This window comes from Dipodomys spectabilis, unplaced genomic scaffold (genome assembly GCF_019054845.1).
Source record: "Dipodomys spectabilis isolate Male_0828 unplaced genomic scaffold, ASM1905484v1 ptg000576l, whole genome shotgun sequence".
Lineage (NCBI taxonomy): Eukaryota > Metazoa > Chordata > Mammalia > Rodentia > Heteromyidae > Dipodomys > Dipodomys spectabilis.
The window spans coordinates 727,010-753,954 of NW_024871253.1; the positions used below are offsets into that span (position 1 = coordinate 727,010).

A 26,945-nucleotide genomic window follows, 5' to 3' on the forward strand; every position below is an offset into this window, starting at 1 on the left:
TATTTGTAAAGCTTTTTTTTTTCAATAATGAAACCCAGGACTTTATGCATACAAAGCAAGTGCTCTACTTGCAGAACCAGCCATTCCATTGTCATTTTAAAATAAAATTTATGAGCTGGGCACTGGTGGCTCGGTGGCGCTGTAGTCCTACCTACTCAGGAGGCGGAGATTTGAGGGTCATGGTTCGAAGCAGCCCAGGCAGGAAAGTCCATGAGACTCTTATCTCCAATACACTACTCAGAAAAGGCTGGAAGTGGGGCTGTGGCTTAAGTGATAGAGTGCTAGTCTTGAGCCAAAAAAGCACAGGAACAGCACCCAGACCCTGAGTTCAAGCCTGGAACTCGAAAAAAAAATAGTAATAAATAAAAATAAAATAAAATTCTATACTTGGCAAAGGTAAAATTCAAAAAGAAAACTTCTAGTGAAAGCAACTTGGAAGACAAGGGAAGCCCAGGTGACTGTCGCAGTGTTTTGTTGTTTCTTTTTTTTTGGTCAGTCATGGGGCTTGAACTCTGGGCCTGAGCGCTGTCCCTCAGCTCTTCAGCTCAAGGTTAGCGCTCTACCACTTGAGCTACAGCACCACTTCCAGTTTTCTGGTGGTTTATTGGAGATAAGAGTCTCACGGTCTCTCCTGCCCAGGCTGGCTTTGAACCGCGATCCTCAGATCTCAGCCTCCTGAGTAGCTAGGATTACAGGCGTGAGCCACCCGCGCCTGGCTCTCCTTTCACTTTTTGTTTCATGTGGGGGTTCTCTTTTTCCACTCATAGCTGGAGCTCTGCCCCCAATTCTGGCTTTTTTTGTTGGTTAGAGTAAGAGTCTTTTACTTTTGTATGTTCAGGCTGGCTTTGAGCTTCAATCCTCAGCTTAGCTTCCTGATGGTGCCAGGCAATTACTATGTTTTTGAGAGTCCTGAAATATTAAAAAAAAGAAAGAAACAAGACAAATAAAATGGAAAAAAGCAATCTATCCCAAATATTTATATTTTAAATGGATTGCTTTTTTTTTCCACCCCAGTAAAAAGCAGCACACACTGAAGATACTGCTAATGAGAATTTGATTTACAGACACCGTGTACTTCATTGTAAAGCTTGACCTCTCCTGCTGCTGGCCAATTCCCCAAGCTCCTGCTCAGCCCAGCTCGCGCAGTTTCCTGTGGTTTCACAGCCATGACTTCCCACAGAGCTGGCACACTCTTGTTTCCTCCCCATCTTCCTCTGTCAGCCATCAAGAAAATCTGACAGGGCTGGGAAGGTGGCTCAGTGGTAGAGTGCTTGCCTTGCATGCATGAGGCCCTGGGTTCGATTCCTCAGTCCCACATAAGCAAAAAGGAAAAAGCCAGAAGTGGCGCTGTGGCTCAAGTGGTAGAGCGCTAGCCTTGAGCTGAAGAGCTGAGGGACAGTGCCCAGGCCCAGAGTTTCAGGCCCCACAACCGGACCCAAAAAAAGAAAAAAGAAAAAAAGAAAATCTGACATATATGCAAACATATATTTGTCTAGGAAGCTTTGTGTTTGTTATTCAGTATCTTTCCTAAGACTTTATTTTGTGTGTGTATATATATATAGATATATATAGTTTTATATCCATGTATATAGTGTTTGGAGATAAAACTTTCCTGCCTGGGCTTGGCTTTGAACCGCAACCCTCAGATCTCAGCCTCCTGAGTAGCTAGTATTACAGGCATGAGCCACCTATACCTCACAATGTTTATTTTTGCAACACAAACACATAGTGTATGTATTTTTCTTACTCTGAAATGTTTGATACAGGATGATAGGTGTAATGTATTCATAAATTATGTGCAGTGTAGAACCATTATTGTAGCAGTCAGTCTTTGGGCAAAGAGTTCACCTGTACTCTTGTTCTACCAGTTAAGCCATACTTCTAGTCTAGCATTTTGCTGCCTAATTGGAGATGTAGTCTTTCAGATCTTTCTGTCTGGGTGGCTTTGAACCATGATATTCAGGTCTTAGCTTCCTGGGTAGCTAGGATTACAGGCATGAGTCATCTGGCCTGGCTTCACATCTCTTATCATTCTGATCAAGAACATTTCATTCATCTCTAATTGCCTTTCCTGGCTGTGACAATTTAGAAAATTACAGGCCAATAATCTTGAAGATTGTCTCACAGCTTGTGAGTGATGTCTTCATCACTAAACCCATTTTATGTATCTTGAATGGGATTGTGGAGTAGATTCTGCAGATTCCTCTGTCTCTTATCAGGTTGTATTTAATTCTTTAATGATGAAAGGTTTGGTTAGGAGGTTCATCACGAGTCCTCTATAAAGTTACTCCCCACCACCATCACTGTAGCTAGTATTTTGTACAGACATGAGTTACTCAGTTTTTACTACTTTATGTATTTTTTTTTTTTTTTTGGTCCGGTTGTGGGGCCTGAACTCTGGGCCTGGGAGCTGTCCCTCAGCTCTTCAGCTCAAGGCTAGCATTCTACCACTTGAGCCACAGCGCCACTTCCGGCTTTTTTCTTTTTGCTTATGTGGTGCTGAGGAATCAAACCCAGGGCCTCAAGCATGCAAGGCAAGTGCTCTTTCCACTGAGCCACCTTCCCAGCCCACTTTATGTATTTTATTTTTAAACTTTATTTTACTTTTTATGGTGCTGGAGATTGAACAAAGGGCCTTGAATGTTGAGTAAGTATTTTACCACTGAACCACATCCTTCAAATGTTTTTTATTTTTGTGCCAGTAGTGGGGATTAAACCTTCAGGTCCTGGGTGCTGTCCCTTAGTTCTTTCACTCAAAGATAGAGCTTAGTTCTTTCTTAGTTCTGTCACTCAAGGATAGAGCTCTACCACTTGAACAGCTCTACTTCTGGCTTTTTGCTGATTAATTGATGATAAGAGTCTCAAGAACTTTGCTACCTGGGCTGGCTTTGAACTGAAATCTTCAAATCTCAGCTTCCTGAGTAGCTAGGATTACAGGCATGAGCTATCAGCACCTAACCAAAATTTTTTTAAGATTTTGAAAAAAATGTTATGTTTTTATAATTTTTGAGATGGAACCCAGGGCCTGGTGGATTCTGAGTAAGTGAACTACATGCTTCCTCAAGGGTTAGTTTATTTGTCATTTCAACTATTTATTATTAGCTTACATTAATTATAATGGGAGGGGAATTTTGTTACATTTTCATACATGTTTAAACTATATTCCAATCATCTTCACCTTTTCCTCTATCAGAGCTTTCCTTTCTCCTCTTCCCATCTCTCAAAACAATTTCAGCAGGTTGCATTATTCTCTTGTCATAGTTGCAGACAATCTGCTTTGGCTATAGGTTTTCTTCTAAAAGTATGAAAGTAGCCTGTATTTACAAAATCTTTTGTGTTTGTGTGCTGGTACTGGGACTTGAACTCTGGGCTTTGTATTTTTGCTGGGCCTTTTTGACCAACATTAGCTCTCTACCACTGGAGGCACACCTCCAGTCTGATATAGTTGCTGCTTAATTGGAGATAGTATATTTAGGCTTTTCTGCCTGGTTTGACTTCAAACTGCATTTCTCAGATCTCAGCCTCTGAGTTTCTAGGATTATAGGCTGAGTACTTTATCAGATCTTTAATTTATGAACTTATCTGCATCATCATGGCATATGGCATTACTTGATGTATATAATAGTTGAGGTGGATGTAGTAGTCACACTTGTGGACCCAGCTTCTTGGGAGGTTGAGGTAGGAGGATGAATTGAGCCCAGAGTTTGAGGCCAGCCTGAGATGCAGGCTAAGCACCTGTATCTAAACAAAAGGAACATTTAAAAAAAGGTACTGGTACAAAGGGTGAACAAATGTAGCAATGGTACCCACTAGACACTATGTTGAAAATGAACTATACAACTTGTGGGTGGGGGCAGAGAGAAAAATTGGGAGAGCGCAAGGGAAGGGATGACATTGTCCAAAAAGAAATATACTCATTACCTTATGTAACTTTAACCCCTCTGTACATCACCTTTGTAACAACAATAAAAAAATTAAAAAATGTTAAAAGTATACAACAAGAGGTACTTTATTTCTGGGTATTTGCAGAGTGCAGTCGATAATGGAGAAATGAAACCAAAGAAAGTGAAACCATTTATAAGGAGATGTACAATAGGAATTTTTTTTCCAATATAAATTTAGCATAAGGTCATAGTAGATTTGAGTGGACCCTAAATCCAGTAAGTGTGATATCCTTAAAAGAAGGTCAGAGGACCCAGACACACAGGGAGAATGCTATGTGATGTTGGAGATAGAGACTGGAATGATCCAGCTACGAGTGTCGATCCCTACCATATCCTCCCTCACACCTGACTTAGCTTGTCCATGTCCTGACCCTTCAGCAGGTCATTCTGCCAGGTAGATGTACCTCAGCTTTGAGCCAGGCCAGCTCTTGTGTGGCTCTCCTCCTCACCTGGCTCTTTGCTGTGCTGACTTTTAGCATTGCATAAGCAGTAATGCTGTATAGTTTCTGCAGCAATCTGCTTTTTCCACTCAATTTGTCAATGCATGGAACTTTATTTAGTTCATGCATATGTGCTGCTGTGTGGTATTGCATGATGGGAAACTACCACTGTTGATGGACATTTCATTATTTAAAGCTTTCCTGTGACCCCCTGTACTTGTTTCCTGGCACACATGGGCAAGCTTTTTTAGGGCACATCCCCAGGGATGGTTTCACTGCATCGCAGAGTATGGACATCCTTACATTTACTAGGTACGGTACAGCCAAAATCTTTCCCCAAATGAACCACTTATCCTCTCCGGATTCTCTTGCCAGTGACCATAAGTAGAGCTTTTTATTGTTCCATATCCTCAGAAGACAATGAGCTTAGACTTTTAAAATGCTAACAGTCTTCTCTGCCAAATGATAGGTTTTTGTTTGTTTTTTGGTGCAGGTACTAGGGCTTGGACTTGAGGCTTAGGCACTGTCCCTTAGCTATTTCTCTTAAGGCTAGCACTCTTCCACTGAAATTATGGCTCCAATTCCAGCTTTTTGCTGGTTAATTGGAGAGAAGAATGTCACGAACTTTCCTATTGGGCTGGCTTCAAACAGCAATCCTAGGATCTCAGCCTCCTGGGATTGTACTGTCCTCTTCCCTAACAAGGCTGACCACCTTTCCCAATTTTTACTGGCTCTTTTGAGTTTCTTCTCCATGAAGCCCTTGTTGCCTTCCCTCTTTTCTTAATCTTTTGTTAATCCAACACCTATTTATTGTGATTATGCAAGAACTGATGTGTATTTTTTATGGTACTGGAGTTTGAACTCAAGGCTTGTGCTTGCTAGCTCTCCCATGACCTCTCCCTGTTTTTGCTCTGGTTATTTTTTAGATAGAGGCACACTTTTGGCCTGGACCTTTTATACTTTCTACCATAGCTTGAATGACAAGTATGTAACACCAGCTATTGTACTTGTTAAGATGGGATTCTCAAAAACTGTTTCCGCAGGGACTGGCTTTGACCCATGATTCTCTTGATTTCTGCCTCCTAAATAACTAGAATGACAGGCATGAGCTACCAGTAACTGGCCCCAAGCAGACATGTTTTTAACAAAATCTAATAGACCAATTAACCTGATAGATAACATAGTATTATGTAACTTATCACTTACAATATAAACATAAATTTAATATCACTTCAATATATCACAGATTTTAAATGTATCATTTGATGCTCTTTTCAACTGGTATGTGTGTTACAGAAAGATGATTATATAGCTGGTGCCTGTGGCTCACATGTGTAATCCTAGCCACTCAAGAGGCTGAGATATGAGGAGACAGACAGAGAGAGAGAGAGAGAATGCAAATTGGAAGTGGAGCTGTGGCTCAAGTGGTAGAGCACCAGCCTTGAGCAAAAAACTATGGGACAGTGCCCAGGTCTTGAGCTCAAGCCCCAAGGTCTGCAAAAACAAGTGGGAAGTAACTTGTCTGTCAGTTTCCTTTCCCTCCTCAGCCTCTTGAGTGATCTTTAGTGACCCAACAGATTTTAAGTGTGGACTCCATATATATATATTTAAAAAAAAACAAAAGTTGTCTTGTAATAATGACTTCATAAAATGGTTAAGTCAGCACTATGCTCTCTTCTGATTTTGTTTGAAAAGTGTTGTTTAAGAAACTATTCTCCAGACTGTGCTTCACATCGAGAGAAATGTAGGGCATGCTGATTGATGGTGGCTAGCTAGAATACAGGCATAAGAAGAATGAAGTGGGTATTAATTTTACCAGTGTTAAAAATGGTATAAAATCATTTCTTACCAATGTTGCTAAGTAACATGCCACAAAACCAGTTTGATCAAGCCAATTTAAGGCATTTTAAATAAAAAGTAGAAATGGAAATATTTTCAGTCATAGGTAATCAGGGCTCAAAAAGCCCCTCCAAGCCAGGTAGTGGTCACTCATGCTTATAATCCTAACTACTCAGGAGATATGAGAATCTCAGTTCTCAAGTAGACAAATCTGTGGACTCTTAACTCCTATTAACCAGCAAAAAGCTAGAACTGAAGGTGTGCTCAAGTGGTAAGTAGGAGTGTGCCACTTCTATACCCATTTGTGTTTTGGTTCTTTGCTTCTACATGCTAGTCAGAGCATTCCTGACCTGGTGGGCTGAGGACAGAGTGATCCTGAACACGGATGAGAAGAACCCACACAATTTCTGGTTATCCATCTTCATCTTTTCTTTCTCATTCCCTCTCCAGGAGGCTTAGGTAGAAGGAAATAAAACCTAAATGTTTATTGATATGAAGAATTGTTTGAGTCTATAATCATCTAGATGCTCTCTGTTTTGGGTTTAATCAAAGGGCATTGCCCATTTCAGACTCTGGCAAACCAACCAGGACCAGGATCTTCAGAACTACACTCTCCATCACCACCATCTGCACCATGATCCAGACCAGAAGAATTGTGCATGGGTCCTGGAAGCGTGGTCCCATGCACACTCTGTTTAATTGAAAATAGACCATGTGGCTTTTGGTGTATGAACCTTGAAGTTGGGGGCATTAGTTTCATGGAGATGTCATTTCCTAACATTACTTTTCTATGTTCATTTTGGTGAGCATTAGGATGGAAATTGTTTGCCATTATGGTCTTTTTCATTCTAATTGCTCACATTTGAAAGATAATAGGCATAATATGTCTGCTCATAGTAGCAGAATTTACCGTCTGAATCACCAGTGCACTGGAAAGAATGAACTATTCTTAAAATATAAGACTTTGACTGGGCACACTGGCTTATGCCAATAATCCACCTAGTTAGGAGGTAAAGACAGAAGGAGAACGGTCTGAGCCTAGGCTCAGGCAAAAGTTGTCAAGAACCTTTCTCAAAAAACAAGCTGGGCAAGATGGGATTTGCCTATACTTCTAGCTACATGGGAGGCAGTGGTAGGAATGTCATGATCCAAGACTAGGTCTAGGCAAAAGTATGAAATCCTATCTCAAAAATAAAAGCAAAAAGAGTTTTTGGCATGAATCAAGTAATATACAGCAAGCTCAAGTCTGAGTCCAAACGAACAAACAAAACAAAACAGCAAAAAAACAAAACAAAACAAAACAAAAAGCCCCTTCACAAAAACCACATTTTTGTATAAATTTTTACACAACAGCTTATTCTTTTATTAACAATTTTTCCCCTCTGATTGTTAAAATAACATGTGTTTTAGAAAATTTATAAAGTACAAAAAATGTATAAAAAAGAAAGTAAGGGTCATTCATAATTCTAGTACCAATCACTAATCACTCTATAGATTTTACTTTATACCAACTGAACTTCAGCTCACTCCAACTTCCAGAATTCATAGAATTCTTACATAGTATTGATCTTTTCCCACAGAAAATAGCATATAAATATGTAACATATACAAAATACTGAAATAGAATAAAGGGTTGTTGTTTTTTTTTTTACAAAGTAGCCTTCCTGTAGAACCCCATTTCCCAAATTCCTCTGAGTCAGAGACTCTAATACATACTAACCATTTATTGAAATAAAAAGCAGAAGAGGAAGAGGAGAAGAAAGCCCTTAGAAAGGGTAGGAGCTCATCTCCAGACCCCACCCCTACTCCTCACGCTACTGGGGGCAGGGTGCCCAATTTTCTTCCGTGCAGGAGCTTTTTCAGTCTTAGGGGCTGTAGCAATACGACGAGAGACAGCTTGGGAAGGGATCTGAGAGTTGAGAAAAGAGATGAAAAAGTCAGCATCACATACTCTCAGTCCCTCAACCCCATGGAGGAAGGGCGCACTGTGGAGAGGCCTAGAAAGCAGTGATGACAGGAGAAAGCAAGCCCATGCTCCAGCAAGTAGGAACTGGGATTGGAGAGCTGGGCAACAGGGCAGTGGGGCAGTGGGGCAGTGGGGCAGCCAGGAAGTGGAAAGAGCTGAAGAGCCCAGGTCTCCATTTCCCTCACCTCTTTCCGGGGGATCTCACCCAAGCGGGAGTCTGTGTTCCTTCTGGGGACAGTCTCCCCTCGGCCATCAGTCCTACCACACAAATCAAGGGTATGAAGATGGGGAAGCGATCCCCCAACCCTACCTAACACTGGACAGACAAAATGCTCCTCAATTCTGTCTCTTAACAAGACCTCTCTGTACATCACCTTTATAATAACAATAAAACAATTTTTTAATAAAAGAATATGAACAAGGGCCAAGCACAGTGGTTAGCACCTGCAATCCTAGCTACTGAGAAGGCTGAGATCTGAGGATCACAGTTCAAAGCCAGCCCAGGAAAAAAAAGTCTGTGAGACTCATCTCCAATTAGCCACAAAAAGCCAGAAGTAGAGCTATGGCTTAATAGTAGAGCCTTAGCAAAAAAGCTCAGGGACAGTGCCCCAGACCCTGAGTTCAAGCCCCAGGACCAGCACCTCCCCCTACCCCCATAAAAAGAACAAGGATAGAACTCAAATAGTGTAAGGGAGAATTCAAAAGATATAATTCCTGCCCAATTCTGGTGGCTCACACCTGTGATCTTAGCTACTAAGGAGGCTGAGATCTGAGGATCACGGTTCAAAGCCAGCCTGGGCAAGACAGTCTGTGAAACTCTTATCTCCAATTATCCACCAGAAAACCGGAAGTGCTGCTGTGGCTCAAGTGGTAGAGTGCTAGCCTTAAGCTGAAGAGCTCAAGGACAATGCCCAGGCTTAGACTTCAAGCTCCATGATTGACCAAAAAAGAAAAAAAAAAAAAAAAAAAGATAATTCCTTAGAAAAGCTAACACCTAGTCCAACAAAATAAACCCTAGGAAATAGGTACTCAAACAGGGAAGTGGACTCAGGAGAGGATACCAAATGAAGAGAGGAAATGGGAAGAATGCAGTCATAAAATTAAATGCATGTAGGGGGCTGGGAAGGTGGCTCAGTGGTAGAGTGCTTGCCTTGCATACCTGAGGCCCTGGGTTCGATTCCTCAGCACCACATAAGCAAAAAGAAAAAAGCCGGAAGTGGCGCTGTGGCTCAAGTGGTAGAGCGCTAGCCTTGAGTTGAAGAGCTGAGGGACAGCACCCAGGCCCAGAGTTTCAGGCCCCACGACTGGACCCCCCCCAAAAAAAAATTAAATGCATATACTACAAAATTAAGAAAACCGAGCAAAGGGTAGAGTTTGGAAGAATGATGGAAAATAATAAAAGGAGTGACATTGATCAAGATGCACTATATTCATAAGCTGCTTTGTTGCATGGCAAGTCCTTCATAGAATTACTTAAAGATTATAATTTTTTTTTCTTTACCAGTCCTAGGGTTTGAACCAGAGCCTGGGCACTGTTCCTGAGCTTCTTTTTTTCACTCAAGACTAGCACTCTACCACTTGAGCCACAGTGCCACTTCTGGCTTTTTTTTTTTTTTTTTTTTGAGGCTTGAACTCTGGGCCTGGGCGCTGTCCCTCAGCTCTTCAGCTCAAGGCGAGCGCTCTACCACTTGAGCTACAGCGCCACTTCCGGTTTTCTGGTGGATTATTGGAGATAAGAGTATCACGGTCTCTCCTGCTCGGGCTGGCTTTGAACCACGATCCTCAGATCTCAGCCTCCTGAGTAGCTAGGATTACAGGGGTGAGCCACCAGCGCCCGGCACTTCTGGCTTTTTTTAATGTGGTACTGAAGAATCTAACCCAGGGCTTCATGCATTTAGGCAAGCACTCTACCACTAAGCCACATTCCTAGCCCAAAGATTACAATTTTTAAAAGTATTATATTTTTTTTAAAAAAAGAACAGAAACAAATGGGATCAATAGGAAGAGATGCCAATGGAATCCAATGACTCAGAAAAGCCAGTATCTCAGGATTCTGAGTTTTGAGCTTCAAGATGAAGAGAGGAAAAAAATCTAGCACACAGATCACAGGAAAGAGGAAATAAAGAAAAAAAAGCAAGCCAGCTGCCATTAGTTCACTCCTGGCTACTCAGGAGACTCTTATCTCCAAGTAACCAGCAAAAAACAAACAAAAATTGGCTTGGTAGATCATCAAGTGGTAGAGCATCTGCTGTAAGCAAAAAAGCCAAGCAAGAACATGAGGGCCTTGAATTCAAACCCCAATGCTGCCCCCACCCAAAAAAGCAGTAAAAATGGAGACAAGGAGAGATGGGAACAATGAGGAGAAGCACATCGTTTACTTTCCTTCCAAACACAACAACAAAAAGGGAGTCTTCTCAACAATTGCCATGCTGCAGTCTTCCCTGTCCTGTACCCCTCCCTAATCCAGATTCCACTTCCATCCTCCTCCCCAGGTGTATACCTGCTGTGCTCTAGCCTCTTCAGGGAGAGAAGCAGGTCCTCAGAAGGCACAGTGTCCCACCCTCGGGCCTGGTACAGTCGTAATAGCTGAGACAACTCCATCAGCTGCCTTGGGGAGTTAGGCATTTCTGCACCTGAGACACATGTTGCTACAGGTCATTGCTCTAGACACCCTCCTGCCCTCATTTTCTCTAGAAATCCAGAAGGCCTAAAGCTCTTCCATTCTTCTTTCCTTGGTGAACTGACGGTCTCCTTACCTCTCTCTGGAGAACCAGTACTGGGACCACTGTCTTGGGAATGGGATGAGGGAAGCTCGTGGACCCGGAAGAGACCAGATGCCATGGCTAAGGGAACTTTAGTTTTATGGACCGGGGGTGGAAGCCGTGGCACTTGAGGGACTTCTTCCCAAGATGGGACACTACGAGGACCTAACAAAGAGGAGAGCGATTCAAGAATGAAGAATAGGACATACAAATGAACAACAACCCTGCCCACTCCAAGAAAATCTTGCTATATCGTGATTTCTATAAAGTAAAAAGAACAATAGGTATAATATTCCCAATGGTTATAATGTACTAGACAGCCAAGTTATCTTGTCATTTTAATATAAGTACTTTTTTTACTCAGGTAGCAATTAGCTGTTAGCTGTTATCAATCTCATATTGCAGAATACTAGAAGTAATTGTAACAGTGCCAGGTATAGTGACAAATTGCTTTAGAAGTGGAATGCAGATTCAGATGAAGTATGTATAATCTCCCTATAGATCATTACTGTGGCTTTGTTTCTAATTCAGATTTGCTTATTTGCTAAGACATAAAGCATTTCAATTAAACAATTAAATTTGGGGGGGCCCATCTTGTTCATAGTTGAAACTCACCAGACTTAGGGGGCAACAGGTCAACAGAGCTCTCATTGTTCTGGGGTACAGTCTCCAGCAGCTAAGGAAACAACACAGTAAGGTTTCCTAGTTGATGGTATTGAGGAGAGTAGAGTTTGCTAAAGAAAGGGCTAGTTCCAAAAGAGAATGATGTACTAGGAATGATGTGGAGACAGGGCACAGAGCTGAGAGAAGAACTGGTCCTAAAAGGAAAGGAAGCCAGCTGGGGTTGCTGACGAATGCCTATTATCCCAGCAATTAGGCATCTGAGGCAGAAGAAACATGAGTTTAAGGCCGGCCTGGGCTACATAGTGAAAACCTGTTTTATTTATTTATTTTTTTTGGGCAGGTGTCCAGTCGTGGGGCCTGAACTCTGGGCCTGGGCGCTGTCCCTCAGCTCTTCAGCTCAAGGCTAGCACTCTACCACCTGAGCCACAGCGCCACTTCTGGCTTTTTTCTTTTTGCTTATGTGGTGCTGAGGAATCGAACCCAGGGCCTCATGCATGCAAGGCAAGCACTCTACCACTGAGCTACCTTCCCAGCCCGAAAACCTGTTTTAAAACAAAGCAAATGGTCAGGCGCCGGTGGCTCACACCTGTAATCCTAGCTACTCAGGAGGCTGAGATCTGAGGATCACAGTTCAAAGCCAGCCCAGGCAGGAAAGTCCGCAAGACTCTTATAAGACTACAATAAACCACCAGAAAACCAGAAGTGGTGCTGTGGCTCAAGTGGTAGAGTGCTAGCCTTGAGCTGAATAGCTGAGGGACAGCACCCAGCCCAGAGTTCAAGCCCCACAACCTACAAAAAAAACCCAACAATATTGGGGACATGGCTTAAGAGTAGAGTACAGGGGAATGAATCCTAGATTGAACCACAATCCAGAGGAAAAATGAGGGAGTAAGAGGGCTGGGCACCGATGGCTCACACCTGTAATCCTAGCTACTCAGAAGGCTAAGATCTGAGGATCATGGTTCAAAGCCAGCCCGGGCAAGACAATCTTATCTCCAATTAGCCACCAAAAAAGCCAGAAATGTAGTGAAGCTTTAGTTCAAGTGATAGAGCACCAGCCTTGAGCAAAAAAGCTCAGGGAAAGTACCCAGGCCCTGAGTTCAAGCCCTAGAATCAGTTAAAAAAAAAAAGTGGGAAGAGGAAATGAGAAAGGGCATGGAAAAAAAAATGGTCTACATGGAATCTTACCTGCTGCAAAAAATTCTTAAGACCCTGGAGCTGAGATGCAGGTGGCAGTGCTGGCTTTAGGAAACCATCCCCATCCAATCCAGGATCATCTTCAGGAAATGGCCGTTCTGCCCTTTGATCAGCATCAAAGGTTCCCAGTGCTGAGAAGATCCCAGCTATAAAGTGAAATAGTGCTTTTGCAGGGGTGGCAGTTTCTCAACAAATTAACTCACCAAATGACCAAGGAAATGGCACTATTACATGTAAAACACATCATAGCTAAAAGAAGAAGCTGTTTGTCAGTACTGGGTTTGGACTCAAGGCCCTGCACTTGCTAGGCCAGTGTCCTACTGCTTGAGCCACATATCCTGCCTAAGAGCTGGAGAAAGAACATAGGAAATGGCACAGCTGAATTCTAAGACAAAAGTATATGGAGAAAAAGAAAGCAATGGGGCTGGGAAGGTGGCTCAGTGGTAGAGTGCTTGCCTTGCATGCATGAGGCCCTGGGTTCGATTCCTGAGCACCACATAAGCAAAAAGAAAAAAGCCGGAAGTTGCGCTGTGGCTCAAGTGGTAGAATGCTAGCCTTGAGCTGAAGAGCTGAGGGACAGCACCCAGGCCCAGAGTTCAGGCCCCATGACGGGACCCCCCCAAAAAAAAAAGAAAAGAAAAAGAAAAAGAAAGCAATGGTGCTCAAGACTCTAAACTCTAAACCAATAATACCTTAACTCCTTATAGAATGGAAATAGTTGATAGATATGTTCTGCTGCTTTACCAGAACATATCCCTAATCTTTTTTTTGGTGCCAGTCCTGGGGCTTTAACTCAGGGCCTCAGTTTGAGTCACAGCTCCATTTCCAGTTTTTTGGGTAGGTAATTGGAGATAAAAGTCTCATGGACTTTCTTGCCCAGGCTGGCTTCAAACCATAGTTCTCAGATCTCAGCCTCCTGAGGAGCTAGGAATATAGGTGTGAGCCAGTGGCACCTAGCACTATTGCATAATTTGCAATGCAATGCAACTTACCCTTCACCTTTAATTTTCCCCTGGTTGACATTTTTGTGCCATATACGACATGTGCATCCACCTAAGTCATATCTGACGAAGCCAGGGGTGGCCACCCACCAAGGCCAGCCAGTCCAGTAGATGTATGCCAATCTACCACATCACCTCTTAATTTAAGTTGGACTTAAGAAATTCAATAAATGTTTAAAGCCTGAGCTAGAGTTAGTGTCATGGCTGGTCAAATCCATGTGTAAACCATGGAACAAGGACCTTGAGTGACAGAGAATGCTGGTCTAACAAGACAAAGGAGAAAGCATGCTGGATGGGAAGTATGAGCCCAAGCGAGAAGGGATATTTTGCTGCTGTTCCCAGCCACACCCCTGTTCCCTATTCCACAGTCCACCTGCATCCCATTTCCATGAGCTCTCCTACCCTTTGCCTGAAAGGAAAGCTAGAAGACATGCATCGAAGTGGAATCCCCCTTGACTTCTTCCCTCACTTACCTGAAGATGGAGCAAGATCAGGTTTGGGTTCTAGGGGCTGGAAGGAGTTCTGGCTCTGGAAAGGGTGCCCCAGCAGGAGACTAAGATCAGGAGAGGAACTGCAGTGGGCAGGAGGTATTCCAGGCAGCTCGCTCCTTGCTTCCCGGCTCTGCTGCAGCACAGGTTTCAGGGCCACAGCTGCAGGAGGCACACTCCACACTCTCCTCTCCCCCTTCTCCGGCTCCAAAGACCCAGGGCTAGAGGGCTCAGCAGGAGGAACCTGGCCAATGTATTCAGATAGAAGTCATAGTACAGACATTTAGTGAGATTATAAATTACCTCAACTTTCTTAAAAGAAGGTTGGGTAACCTCTACCAATTATTCAATGGATAAAAACCATTACATTTTAAGCTTTTTTTAAAAAAAATTGTGAAAATACCATACAGAGGGGTTACAATTACATGGGCAAGGTTGGGGTTTTTTCTTACAATTCTATTTCGAGACATTTTTTAGATATACAAAGACATGTATCTTAATGATATTTATTGTAGGTATCAGATAAAGGAATAACTATTACATACATCAATAAAAACTTAGTTGAAAAAAAGGCATATGGCAGTAGACAGAAGGTGAACATTTGGGATATGGGTGGGATAGATGAAAGGGGAGATAAGGCTCAGTTTCTACTTCTAAGGCGAGAACTTGGGAGGCTAAGGCACAGGGATACGAGATAATGTTTACTGTGAACTCTTAATATTCAGGATTTCCTTTTTATCAGTGCATATTATTACTTATTTTACAAAACATGTTAGCTAATACTAACAAGTTCATAATTAAAAGAAGAATGTTACAGGTCTCTAGGCATTCATATACAGCGAGATCCAAGGAGGCTACTCTTAGGAGAAGAGAAAGGCACAATGCCTATATGCATCTGATCATACAAAATATTCATCGAAATGAATTCCAAGAAATGGAAATAAGAGGGTTTTTTTCCCTTTTACTGTTTTGTTTCCTTCTCTTTTTGTTCTGTTTGTTCATTTATATATCTTTGGGAATATAAGGGCAGGCACAGAAATACAGGGACAAAGGGTGAACAAATACAGCAATGGTACTCACTGGACACTATGTTGAAATGAACTATACAATTTGTGGGTAGAGATGGGAAGGAAAAACTGAGAGAGAGCAAAGGAATGGTAACATTGTCCCAAAATAAATGTACTTTTTTGGGCTGGGAAGGTGGCTCAGTGGTAGAGTGCTTGCCTTGCATGCATTAGGCCCTGGGTTCGATTCCTCAGCACCACATAAGCAGAAAAAAGCCGGAAGTGGCATTGTGGCTCAAGTGGTAAAGCGCTAGCCTTGAGCTGAAGAGCTGAGGGACAGTGCCCAGGCCCAGAGTTCAGCCCCTACAACCGTATCCAAAAAAAAAAATGTATATGTTTTTTTTGTCAGTTGTGGGACTTGAGCACTGGGCTTGGGCGCTGTCCCTGAGCTCTTCAGCTCAGGGATAGCGCTCTACTACTTGAGCCACAGTGCCACTGCCAGTTTTCTGGTGGATAATTGGAGATAAGAGTCTCATGGACTTTCCTGCCTGGGCTGGCTTTGAACCGAGATCCTCAGATATGAGCTTCCTGAGTAGCTAGGATTACTAGCTACTAGTACTAGAGTACATTTCTAGCCACTGGTACTCAGCTAGAAATGTACTCTTTACCTGACTTATGTAACTCTAACCTCTCTGTACATCACCATTATAACAAAAAATAAAAATAAGAAGAATGTGAAAGATGCCAACATGAGAAGAGCTAGCTAGGACTAAGACTCCATATTCTACTCTAGGGCAGGACTTAGCAACAATTTTTAACCTTGATTCCCATAATTTAGTCTGCTGTTATTTCACTAAATTAGAATCGCATATTATTCATCACCTATGAGTCTGGGAGAAAAGTTATGTTCAATGGAATATGGCCAGTCTGGGTGAGCTAAGGCCATGACAAAAACGTTTATTTTGGCAAGATAGTTCTTTGAAGCATTGCATACTTGCGAGTTAGAAGATGAGAGTGTGGTGCTGAGCAGCTGATTGGCCTCATCCCAGTGGGCCTGAAGCATGGCTTGGAGTCGTTCTACCAGCTCCACCCGCTGTTCTTCAAGCTGCTGGTTCCCACTCTGTAGGTCCCGAACTCGAGCTTGCTCCCGTGCCAGTCTGAAGAGAAGGGTAAATGTAAGGACTTTTAAAGCACAGAGGCTGGGTCCTGATGACTCATGCTTATAATCCTAACTACTATAGGAAGCTGAGATCTGAAGATCTTGATTTGAAGCCAACCCAGGCAGACAACTCTGAGCGATCTCCAGCAGTTAACCAGCAAAAATCCAGATATGGAAGCGTGGCTGAAGTAGTAGAGTGTCAGCCTTAAGCAAAACAAGCTATGAGATCTTAAGTCCTTGAGTTCAAGCCTCAGTAATCCCATAAAAAAATAAAAAATGAAATGAAGCAGAAACTTGGAAGTTAAGAAAAGCCAAGATGGAATGTCAGACCTTTCAAATTCTAAAGGAGCTGGCCAATATGGAAGAAGAAAAATCTTCTAAGATGCAGCTCTTTACCAACCCTAGTCTGGACTCTACCCATGGAAGGAGCTGAGGACTACCAGGGACTTCCGGGGACCAGTACCTGAGCTCATAGTCCTGAGCCACCTGCTGCTGCCGTTCCTCTCGTTCTGCCATTTCTACTTTGAACTGAGCCAATTGGGCGGCCAGTTCCTGCTGATGCTGTCCATTGAGCTCTTGAAGCTGCTTCCTAGGAGGGTATGGATGAGTAAAGAGGACTGAGATTGGAGAGAGAAGATGCGATCAGTGAGAAGACAGAATGTGAAGGAGATGGGGTGACAGTGAGTCTTCTGGACTGGCTACAGCACAGCAAAAGGTAAGAACAAAGCTAGGGTCTCAAGATGAACTTCTCAAGATGACATGAAGACTTAAGGGAAAGTGACTTATTTAAGAAGCATTTGCAGTAGGGGCTGGGAAGGTGGCTCAGTGGTAGAGTGCTTGCCTTGCATGCATGAGGCCCTGGGTTCGATTCCTCAGCACCACATAAGCAGAAAAAGCTGGAAATGGTGCTGTGGCTCAAGTGGTAGAGCACTAGCCTTGAGCTGAAGAGCTCAGGGACAGTGCCCAGGCCCAGAGTTTAGGCACCATGACTGGCAAAAAAAAAAAAAAAAAGAAGCATTTGCAGAAAGTGGTGAGGAATGTGGGGGGAGGGGCGCAGAGGAGCACTTCACGAAGGTTACTCCCACAGAGCAGCTCTAGAGATGGCTCAGCTTCCACCTCAGCAAGGGACTGGAGGCCCCATAGACCTATAGCCTTCAGTTCTCAGTTACAGGCTATTCCTGTGGGAAGAAAATCCTCAGGACATCTGGCTCTCCATGAGCACCTGATGGCAGCACTCCTAAGAGGGATTAAGGTCCTGGCTGATGGGAGTGAAAGTATACCCTGGGAGCAAGTGGCTAGAAAATAGCAAAGGGCTTTGAACACGTGGGCAATGCTCACTGCAACCTAAGAAGTCCCAAGTACCTGTGTTGCTCCCTCAGGGAGGCTGCCTGCCGCAGGCTGTTCTCCTGCACCTGCGCCAGCCGCTCTGTCACCTGCTGCTCCAGCTGCACAGACAGCTCTGACTCCATCTGGATCCGCTGGCTGTCATACCGGGCCTGGGAGTGAAGGAGGTTGGGATGGCAGTCAGTTCAGTACTGTCTAGGCTGAGAAGAGGACTGAGGATGTAATATGGACAGAACCACAACTAACATTCCCTGAATCTGCCTAAGGAATGAAGAGTAAAAATTGTAACCTAAGTCCTCTTTCTTACTAAACCATGATGTACACACACCTTATATGTACATACAGGTGAAAACTACTTGGGACAAAATATCAGCCCAAGGAAATGTGTTTAGGCAGAGCAATCAAATCATGTGTCTGAGAGAACATATGTAGTTATCCTTAGCAAAATACTTGAAATCCAGTAAGAAGTCCATAAATGTCAGTGTCTTTTGCTTTATAAGCAGAGTACATCCATAACTACTATCTGCTATATTTCATGACCAAGGTCTAACTAATTTGACTTTGAGATTTACTTAGATGGAAAATGTTTTCCTAAGTCTAATTGTATATTAAAAACAATGTTGAGCACTATACTATACCAGGCTATGAACACCATCGTGCCTTCCTGGATCCCCAACCTATATAGAGGACTTAACCCAAGTCATTAATGAATGTTACAAAGCAGACTGTCACTGTTGGAATCAGGTCTCTGACTAAAACCTTCACCTGCTCATATAATCTATGCAATTAAGTGTAGTCTCATCTTTTTTAAATTAACATGAGGCTGGTGACATGGCTCAGAGGTCAGAGTACCTGCCTAGCAAGTGTGAGGCCCTGAATTCAAACCCTAGTATCACACACACACACTCACACACACTCACACACACACACACACACACACACACACAAACACACACACACAAATGATAATTTTAAAAATTAAGTAAAATAAAATAACATGAGCTATCTTCAATCAATTTAAGTCTATATACTCTTAAGGTTGCCCTACCTTAGTCTGCATTGTGGGAAACTGTTACCTAGAGATAAATGATTGAGTTTACAAGAGAATATTACCAAATAACACACAGAAGCCACTGATGGAATCAACTCAGAATACCTGAGATGGGAGTATCTTCTGTGACTGCCTCAGCCCTGCTTTTCTCAACCAGAAAAAAATAAACAAGAGGACTCTGCCTGCTGACCTGAACCAAGCTCATTTCCAGCTGCAGGGCATCTCTTTCTCTCCGAGCTGTGTCCAGCTCTCCTTCCAGACGCCGCACCTCGGCCTGCACCAGCGCCAACTGTTGCTGGACCTCCCGGGCTGCCTGGGCCTCCCTCTGACTGTTCCCCTAAGAAAGAGAATGCAAACATAAATGCAAGCCTCACCTCCTAGCTCCTGGTTACCTCTGTTCTTCAATGCATCCTCTGGTGACATAAATAAAGCCCAAGCTTCCTTTTTCTCTTGTCCCAAAGATCGTATTTTCCCATCCTGGTTTAATGTTACGCATTACCCCCATCCCTTCCAGCTAGACCAATACGCCCTCACCTTTAGCTCTTCACTCTCTATATATCATACATATATTCTAATATCTCATCCCATTCCCAACTCTTCCAAGCACCACTTTCACCTTTTCCCTTTCCAACTGAGCCTGGCTTTCTTCCTGCAGTGCTTGGTGGCGTTCCTTTAGCTGGAGCTCTTGCTGGGCCCAAGCCTGCCGCTCTTCTTCTAGGGCAACCTGAAGAGTCTCCAACTTCCGGAGCTCACTGAGCTGCCCAGCACGAGCCTCATCCCGTTCGTCCTGCAGGGCACGGCACCGCTGCTGCTCTACCTCCAAGCTCAGGGCCAGAGCTTGCCTTTCCTCCTCCTAAAGCACCAAGAGAAAACAAGGATTTCTTTTTCTCTCCCTTAAGGGTGCTGAGACTCATTCTTGTTAGGCTGTGCTCTACTACTTGAGCTATACCCTCAGACTCACTCTTCCCAAACTCCAAATTTTTAATAAGCATTCAAGAGATCAGCAACTCACCACCACCACGCCTATACAATATGCCCACTGAGGTTTATGACAGTGAAGAAACATAGAAGATTATAATAGAGTAGGTAAGAATTCCTAACCCAAGCTGGGCACTGGTGGCTCATGCTTGTAATCCTAGCTATTCAGGAGGCTGAGATCTGAGGACCGAAGTTTGAAGCCAGCCCCGGCAGGAAGTCTATAAAACTCTTATCTCCAACTAATTACAAAAAGCCAGAAGTAGAAATGTGGCTCAAATGGTAGAGTGCTAGCCTTGAGCAAAAGAAATTTACGGACAGAGCTTAGGCCCTGAGTTCAAACCACAAGACCAGCACCAAAAAAAAAAAAAAAAAAACCCAAACAACAACAACAAGAAAAAACTCCTATCCTAGAGTTAGATGGATAGGATTCAAACTAAAGTCTGAATCCTAGTTCTGTCATTAATTTATGCTGTGGTTTTCTTGTTTTTGTTTTTGAATCAGGGTCTCCATATGTAGCCTGGGATGGTCTCAATCTCACTATCATTTTGCCTTAGCTTCCTAGGTTCTGAGATTACAGGGCTGTATCATCATGCCCAGCTTATTATGTATTTTTAAGCACGTTTCTTTATCTGTAAAGTAACAGGGTCTGCCTTTTCAGGATTAAAGTGAAAAGCATAGAAAATACAGTTAGCAAAGTGTCTGGCACATACTAAGTACTCAATACGCAATAACTATTATCATAATTATCAAAAGAAATTCCGCAAAGACTGGAAAATCCAACCTATAGCCAGGAGCTAGACAAAAAAAAAAAAAGAAAGAAAGAAAATTGCAGGCCAGTCTGGGTTACATAGCTAAACCCTTTTTCCAAATGCAAACAAACAAACAAAACTTACATCTGGGTGAGCTAGGGATGTGTAGCTCAGTGGTAAAATACTTGCCTAGAATGAGACCCTGGGTTTCATCCCTAGTACCACAAAAAATAAAATAAAAAAATACCACCACCACCACGAACAAAAACCTTTAACTTTGAGGGGTGGGTTCCAGAAGTTTATATTTTAAAATAATTTTCTAGATGGTTCTATCACTCTATTGAGGTCGACATTTTCAGCCTCTCAAAACTTATCTGATGCCACTAAATGTATAAATGCCTACTGTCTACCAATAGCCCATAGGTCTCTAGAAATGATTAACAGCTGCCACTGGAATTACCAGTGATTCATTCTCAGTGATCTCTGTCTTCTTACCAGGGCCTCTTGCTCCCGATGCTGTAGTCTGGCTCCTTCCTGTTCACGAGTCAGAGCCTCCATAGCTTCAGAAAGACTTTGCTCTAGACGGGTTACTGTCTTTCAGGAGAGAGAAACACAGGACAAAGGAAGTGAGAAAAAATAACTCTACTTCAAAAACAATTCACAACATAAACTTGATACTTCCTGGGGCTGGGAATGTGGCTCAGTGGTAAGGTGCTTGCCTAGCATGAAGCCCTGGGTTCAATTCCTCAGTACCACATAAACAGAAAAGGCCAGAAGTGGTGCTGTGGTTCAAGTGTTAAGAGTGCTAGCCATGAACAAAAGAAGCTCAGGAATAGTTCCCAGACCCTGAGTTCAAACCTAAGGACTGGCCAAAACAAACAAACTTGATACTTCCTGGCTAACAACTAAATGAGAGACTTCATGTTGTGGGAAAAACTGGGAAGTCATCAAGGATACCAATCGAACAATAGAAATAGTGAAGGGAGAAGGAAGGAAGGAAGGAAAAGAAGAGTTGTTAGGACAGCTACTGCAAAATAGAGGTCAATCTTTTGGAAAACCTAATTCCAGAGCTATTTCTGCCTCTTTCCATCTAGAATTCTGCATATGATCCAGGTTACCTACCTCCTGCTGCTTGCTTCTGGTGAGTTCTGCTGCCTGGCGCTCCTCTTGAAGTCCTCGAAGTACCTCTGTTCGTTCAGCTTCATGCCTGTTCCAGCCTTCCACCACTCGAGCAAGGGTCTCAGGAAAGGCAAGTTAAGGCAGAATTTCAAAATAATCTTCTCCCAACAGTCAGTAAACCAACCACTTATCCCAGCTCTTAGTATGCACAAAAGGGGTTGGCTACCCCTTTTGCTTACTATTCCTTAATGCCTTCTATGAAAAGACCCAACGTTTTTGGGCACCCTGGTACCTTGTCCAGTTGTTCAATCATGATATCTTTCTTGCGGTCTGCAGCCACAGCTACTGCTAACTGCTGTTGCAGCTCTAGCACTCGGGTCTGCAGGCTCTGAATGTGGCGCTCACAATGCTGAGAAGAAGGGACAAGAGTATGGATGCTGGCCGGGCACTGGTGGCTCAAGCCTGTAATCCTGACTATTCAGGAGGCTGAGATCTGAGGATCGCGTTTACAAAGCCAGCCGGAGCAGGAAAGTCAATGAGACTCATCTCCAGTTAACTCCAGAAAACTAGAAGTGGCGATGTAGCTCAAGTGGTAGAGCACTCACCTTGAGCTGAAGAGCTCAGGGACAGCACCCAGGCCCAGAGTTCAAGCCCCACAACCGACCAAAAAAAAAAAGAGAGAGAGTATGGATGCTACCCATCTATAATCCAACCACAGTGTCTAGCCTTCCAACTCCTCTAGGGGGTAAAGGGCTGCAGAAAGGGAGCCTGGGTCCCAAGAACAGAATCAGTTTAGAGAGTTAAGACAATCAGCATATTCTGGGGCAGAAACCTTGAGGCCCAAGACCTGAAACACAAATTCTTCTTCCATCTCAGGAAATAGATGCTTAGCTTCTGGGTTCTTCCCTTAAGTCAATCTCCTGAGAAAACTTCCCAAAAACCTTTGCAATAAGGGCAGTAGCCCACAATGTTACTCTTACCTGAAGGAGCTCATTGGATACAATGATTAAACACAGCAAAGATAAGAGAGACAAGTCTTCGTGTCCAAATGGTTTAAAATATGAGAAGAGAGGGTGCCAAAAATGACAAATACTGGTTCCAACTTTTCCTTGACCTTGTCCATTTGTCTACCCTTTAAATATAAAGGCTGATGCTCATGAGATAAGGATTTATTTTACCACTAGTAGCTGTAAAGGTGCACGAGCCAGAAAGTTTCATTCAACAAACACTTATGGGATGTTTATATGTACATTCTAGACCTTAGGGTAAAAGTAGTGATCCTTGGGGAGGGGAGTTTAAATTGTTTTTTAAAGAGAGAATCAACCAGATATATCAGCAGGATACATTATATAGGGATTGAGAATGACATCAGGATGGCCACAAGTCCTCCCCAGCTTTCAGGTTCTTATCCCTTAGCCCTTTCCAGTGCTCTGTTCCCTATTTCTAATCTTGGCTGCTTTCAGAAGAAAGCCTTTGTATCTCACCTTGCGACGGGTATGCTCTGAGTCCAGTGCCTCTCTCAGCCCTTGAAAATCTGGTGGGTTAAGTGGGGGCCCTGTTTGAAGGCTGGTATAGCGGGGAAATAATTCCTCCAGGGCTTGGGCAGAGCTGGATGGAGATAAGTCTTGCAGAGGCCGGGTGCTGAGCAAATCAAGTAAAGAGAATGTTAGGGTTGAGAAAGCCTTTAAGAGCCACTATTCTTACTGTTGTATTACAAGTGAGGAAACTGGGACCTCAAAGGGACAAGAGATTTGCCCAAAATCATAAGGTTAAGTAGTAACAGAGCCATAAACAGCACCCTAGGCCTGTGATTCACTCTACAATGTTCTTCCTCTTCCATGCTGCTCTAATATACTAAGCAGAAACAAGCTAACTTCTTCCAGGTGAAGAAGGATTGATGGTAAGAAAATCTAGGTACTACTTAAAAGCCACTCTATAGGTTCTAGAAGAGAGCAAAAGAGAAAAAGATGAGAACTGAAAGCTAAGCAACAGCCTTCTTAGCTCCCTAAGAGGTAAATAAACAGGAGAGCACTAAGGAGTAGAATAAGTGGATTTCTAAGATAGTGAGAATGCATTAAGAATCCAAGGAGAACTCACTTGAGCAAAGTAGCTGTGCTTTCACTGTCAAAGGAGTCGTCGTCTCGTCTTTCTGGGCCAGCTCCTGAAGTGAGGGGAGCCCCTGCACACAGCCCAAGGGATCCCATATCCAGAGTCAGGTAAGGACAGGAACAGGGATCATTTGAAGAAGAGAGAAGAGGTCCTTCCTTTGGACTTCCTCCATTCCCTTCCTCTCACGTCTCTTCTCTCAGAAATCCAGGTTTTCCTCCCTGCTTTCCTTCTCCACTGTCTCCCACTCTTACATCTAGGCTCTCCTTCAGAGCTCTTAGGAAGGGGCTTACTCACGGTAGGCCATATCACGTGAGGTTTGGAGCATGGTCTGGAGCTGACCCCGAACACTTTCCATCTCGAAGATATGCTTGGAACCATCCTAGAAAAAAAGTCCCCTGGAAATCAGATGCAACCTATATACCATCCTAGCTCTGCCTACTGCAGGGGTAGGATTTTTATTCTGGTCCTGAGAAAGTAAAAAAAAAATAAAATGGATCCAATAAGGGATGGTTTAACTTTAAACCAAAAATTCAAATACCTACAGAAGCCAGAATGGAGAACAAAAGAATCAAGTAGGCACGTAAAGGCAATGGTAGGGAGATTCAACTAAAGAAGCCCCTAAACATCCTTCCATCCTTCATTCTTTTTTTTTTGGCAGTACTAGGGATTGAACCCAGGGACTTTACACTTACCAGGCAAACACTACTGCTTCAGCACCCAGACCAGAGATGATCTTTCTCCTATCCAATATGAATAACAGGTTTCTCTACCATTGATTATACTACTGGCATTTTGTTGTTTTGTTTTACCATTTGTGAGGCTTAAACTTCAGGCCTGGACACTGTTTCTGAGCTTTTTTGCTCAAAACTAGAGCTCTACCTCTTTGAGAAACAGCTCCACTTCCAGTTTTATGGTGATTACCTGGAGATAAGAGTCCCATGGAAGCTGGGCGCCGGTGGCTCACGCTTGTTATCCTAGCTACACAGGAGGCTGAGATCTGAGGATTTCGGTTCAAAGCCAGCCTGGGCAGGAAAGTCCGTGGGATTCTTCTAGTCTTTTTTTTTGGGGGTCCGGTCGTGGGGCCTGAACTCTGGGCCTGGGCGCTGTCCCTCAGCTCTTCAGCTCAAGGCTAGCACTCTACCACTTGAGCCACAGTGCCACTTCCGGCTTTTTTCTTTTTGCTTATGTGGTGCTGAGGAATCGAACCCAGGGCCTCATGCATGCAAGGCAAGCGCTCTACCACTGAGCCACCTTCCCAGCCTAGTCCATGGGATTCTTAACTCCAATAAACCACTAGTAAACTAGAAGTGGCTGTGGCTCAAGTGGTAGAGCGCTCACCTTGAGCTGAAGAGCACAGGGACAGCGCCCAAGCCCAGAATTCAAGCCCCACAACCGACAAAAACAAACAAACAAACAAAAAAAAACAAGAGTCCCGTGGGCTTTCCTGCCTGGGCTGGATTTGAACTGCAATCTTCAGATCTCAGCCTAGGTAACTAGGATTACAGGCATGAGCCACCAGCACCCAGGGATATATTGTTTTTAATCATTTGCATACCATTTTTTTTGTGATCCTGGGGTTTCAGCTCAGGGCCTTGAGCTTTCAGATAGGCACTCTACCACTTGGGTTGCATAAATGATACAGTTGTAATGATTTGCAAGCCAATTTTTTATTTGCAAGCTGTTTTTTCAAAACAGCTTTGAACTTAAAAGATCCTATTTTGCTGCTGTACTTAAATCCCTTGTTCCCTCTTGGGACCAAGTAACCTTATCCACACTCTCTTAACCAGGTCCCAAGTCTCAGAACACCAACCTACCCCACAGTACAGGTGACAATGGCAGAAACGACAATAACAACAAAAAATGAAACAAACAAAAACACCAGGAAGTTTAAATTTCCCAAATTACGTTGTTTCAGGTCATTCTGTCCCATCATAAACATTTGCTCCCAGCAATAAGCTTGCAGACCTGTCTGTGTGCTTTAAAAGGAAACTGACATCCAACAATAGTTTAAATCTCAGAAAAGCTAATTTGCAATCCCAAGACCCTGAAGCCTAGTACCCTAGAAGTCCGCAGAGACACATCTCCCTCACCTTTTTCTTCAAGTTGTTCTCCAATCCAACTGACAAGCTGCGACTCAGCTCTTGAGCCAAGCCATCAAATGCCTCATGAGGAGGTGGGGAAGAGGAGGCTAAATACATCTGAGCTCTAGCAGTAGCCTCGGCCTGCCGGCTGAGGTGCAAAGAAGCATAGAGCTGGGAAGTCACCTCAGAGGACACTTGGTTGAGCCCAGGGGGCTCTGATGAATCACTCAGGAGATCTTCTGCTCGAAGAGGCGAACTGGGACTAGCAGTGGAGGTCGCCATGAGTACAGGGAAGAAAGGCTGCTAACTTTTGGTTCAGGTTTGGGAAAGGCCAGGGTGGGGTAAGTTCACAGAGAAGGAAGGTTTGAGAGAAGGGAGGAAGACTCCTTGGTGAATAAGTATATCAAAAGTTTCTGGATAAAGTTTCCACCAGCTCCAGAAGCCATGTAGAAGGCAAAGGCATGCCTTTTCCTCAACTCTTAGGAACCGTGGAAAACGGGATGCGAGGAGCAGAGGGGATGTGGACAAAAGACCTGTTGAGGCAACAGCAAGGCTGCAATTCCTCTTCGCAACTAGAGTGCAGGACGCTGCAAGTCAATTTCGGCACGGGCTCACTCGGGTTAACTAGTCTTACCCGTCCTCTCATCCAGAACGTGCACACGGGAACGGACCCCAATTTAACCCGGGGCCTAGCCTAGTCAGTCCTTCAGCTGCTCGCTCCAGGCTCGGGAGAGGCCGAACCTTACGCCACGCCCCTCCTCCCACTCCACTGGTTCCACCCAGAGTCCACTCTTTTATAGAGCCCCTTCATCTCGCCACAGCAGGGATCCCTGGAATACCTCCCTCCCTGCGCCCCTCCCCCAAAGAACCCTGGAGAACCCTCGGTCACATCCTCAAATGTCCCCAAAATGCACCCCTCTCTCGTCTACCCTGAGGAGACCGCCCCGCTCCCACCACCGTCCTCGGCGCACCTTGAGTCTGCTGCCTCCAACTTGCCAAGGGAAGGGAGAGAAACTACCCCCACTCCCCAGAGCCTGGACCAGGAAAGATCAAGACCCCACCCGCCCGCAGCCCTCCCCACTCAAAACCG

The 26,945-nt window shown here is 43.8% G+C and overlaps 1 protein-coding gene across 5 annotated transcripts; it reads right to left on the reverse strand.

Moving 5' to 3' along the window:
* Positions 1–7,603: 7,603 nt before the first annotated feature.
* Positions 7,604–26,909, reverse strand: Cntrob (centrobin, centriole duplication and spindle assembly protein). Of its 5 annotated transcripts, XM_042670798.1 has the most exons (20): positions 26,827–26,909; positions 25,865–26,388; positions 24,069–24,153; positions 23,763–23,844; positions 23,150–23,306; positions 21,958–22,074; positions 21,669–21,785; positions 21,042–21,140; positions 19,436–19,672; positions 19,010–19,156; positions 17,787–17,920; positions 16,888–17,013; positions 16,260–16,422; positions 14,247–14,505; positions 12,764–12,918; positions 11,567–11,627; positions 10,946–11,116; positions 10,690–10,822; positions 8,375–8,447; positions 7,604–8,132 (listed from the first exon to the last, which is right to left on the reverse strand). In XM_042670798.1, exons 2-20 carry the CDS (start codon positions 26,135–26,137, stop codon positions 8,007–8,009), a joined length of 2,715 nt encoding a protein of 904 aa, XP_042526732.1. In that variant the 5' UTR covers positions 26,138–26,388; positions 26,827–26,909; the 3' UTR covers positions 7,604–8,006. The 5 variants fall into 5 exon arrangements, with proteins under 5 accessions (XP_042526732.1, XP_042526736.1, XP_042526735.1 ...); XM_042670802.1 differs by lacking the exon at positions 25,865–26,388 and having other exon boundaries at positions 26,827–26,887; XM_042670801.1 differs by lacking the exon at positions 26,827–26,909 and having other exon boundaries at positions 26,039–26,614.
* Between the last annotated feature and the right edge of the window lie 36 nt (positions 26,910–26,945).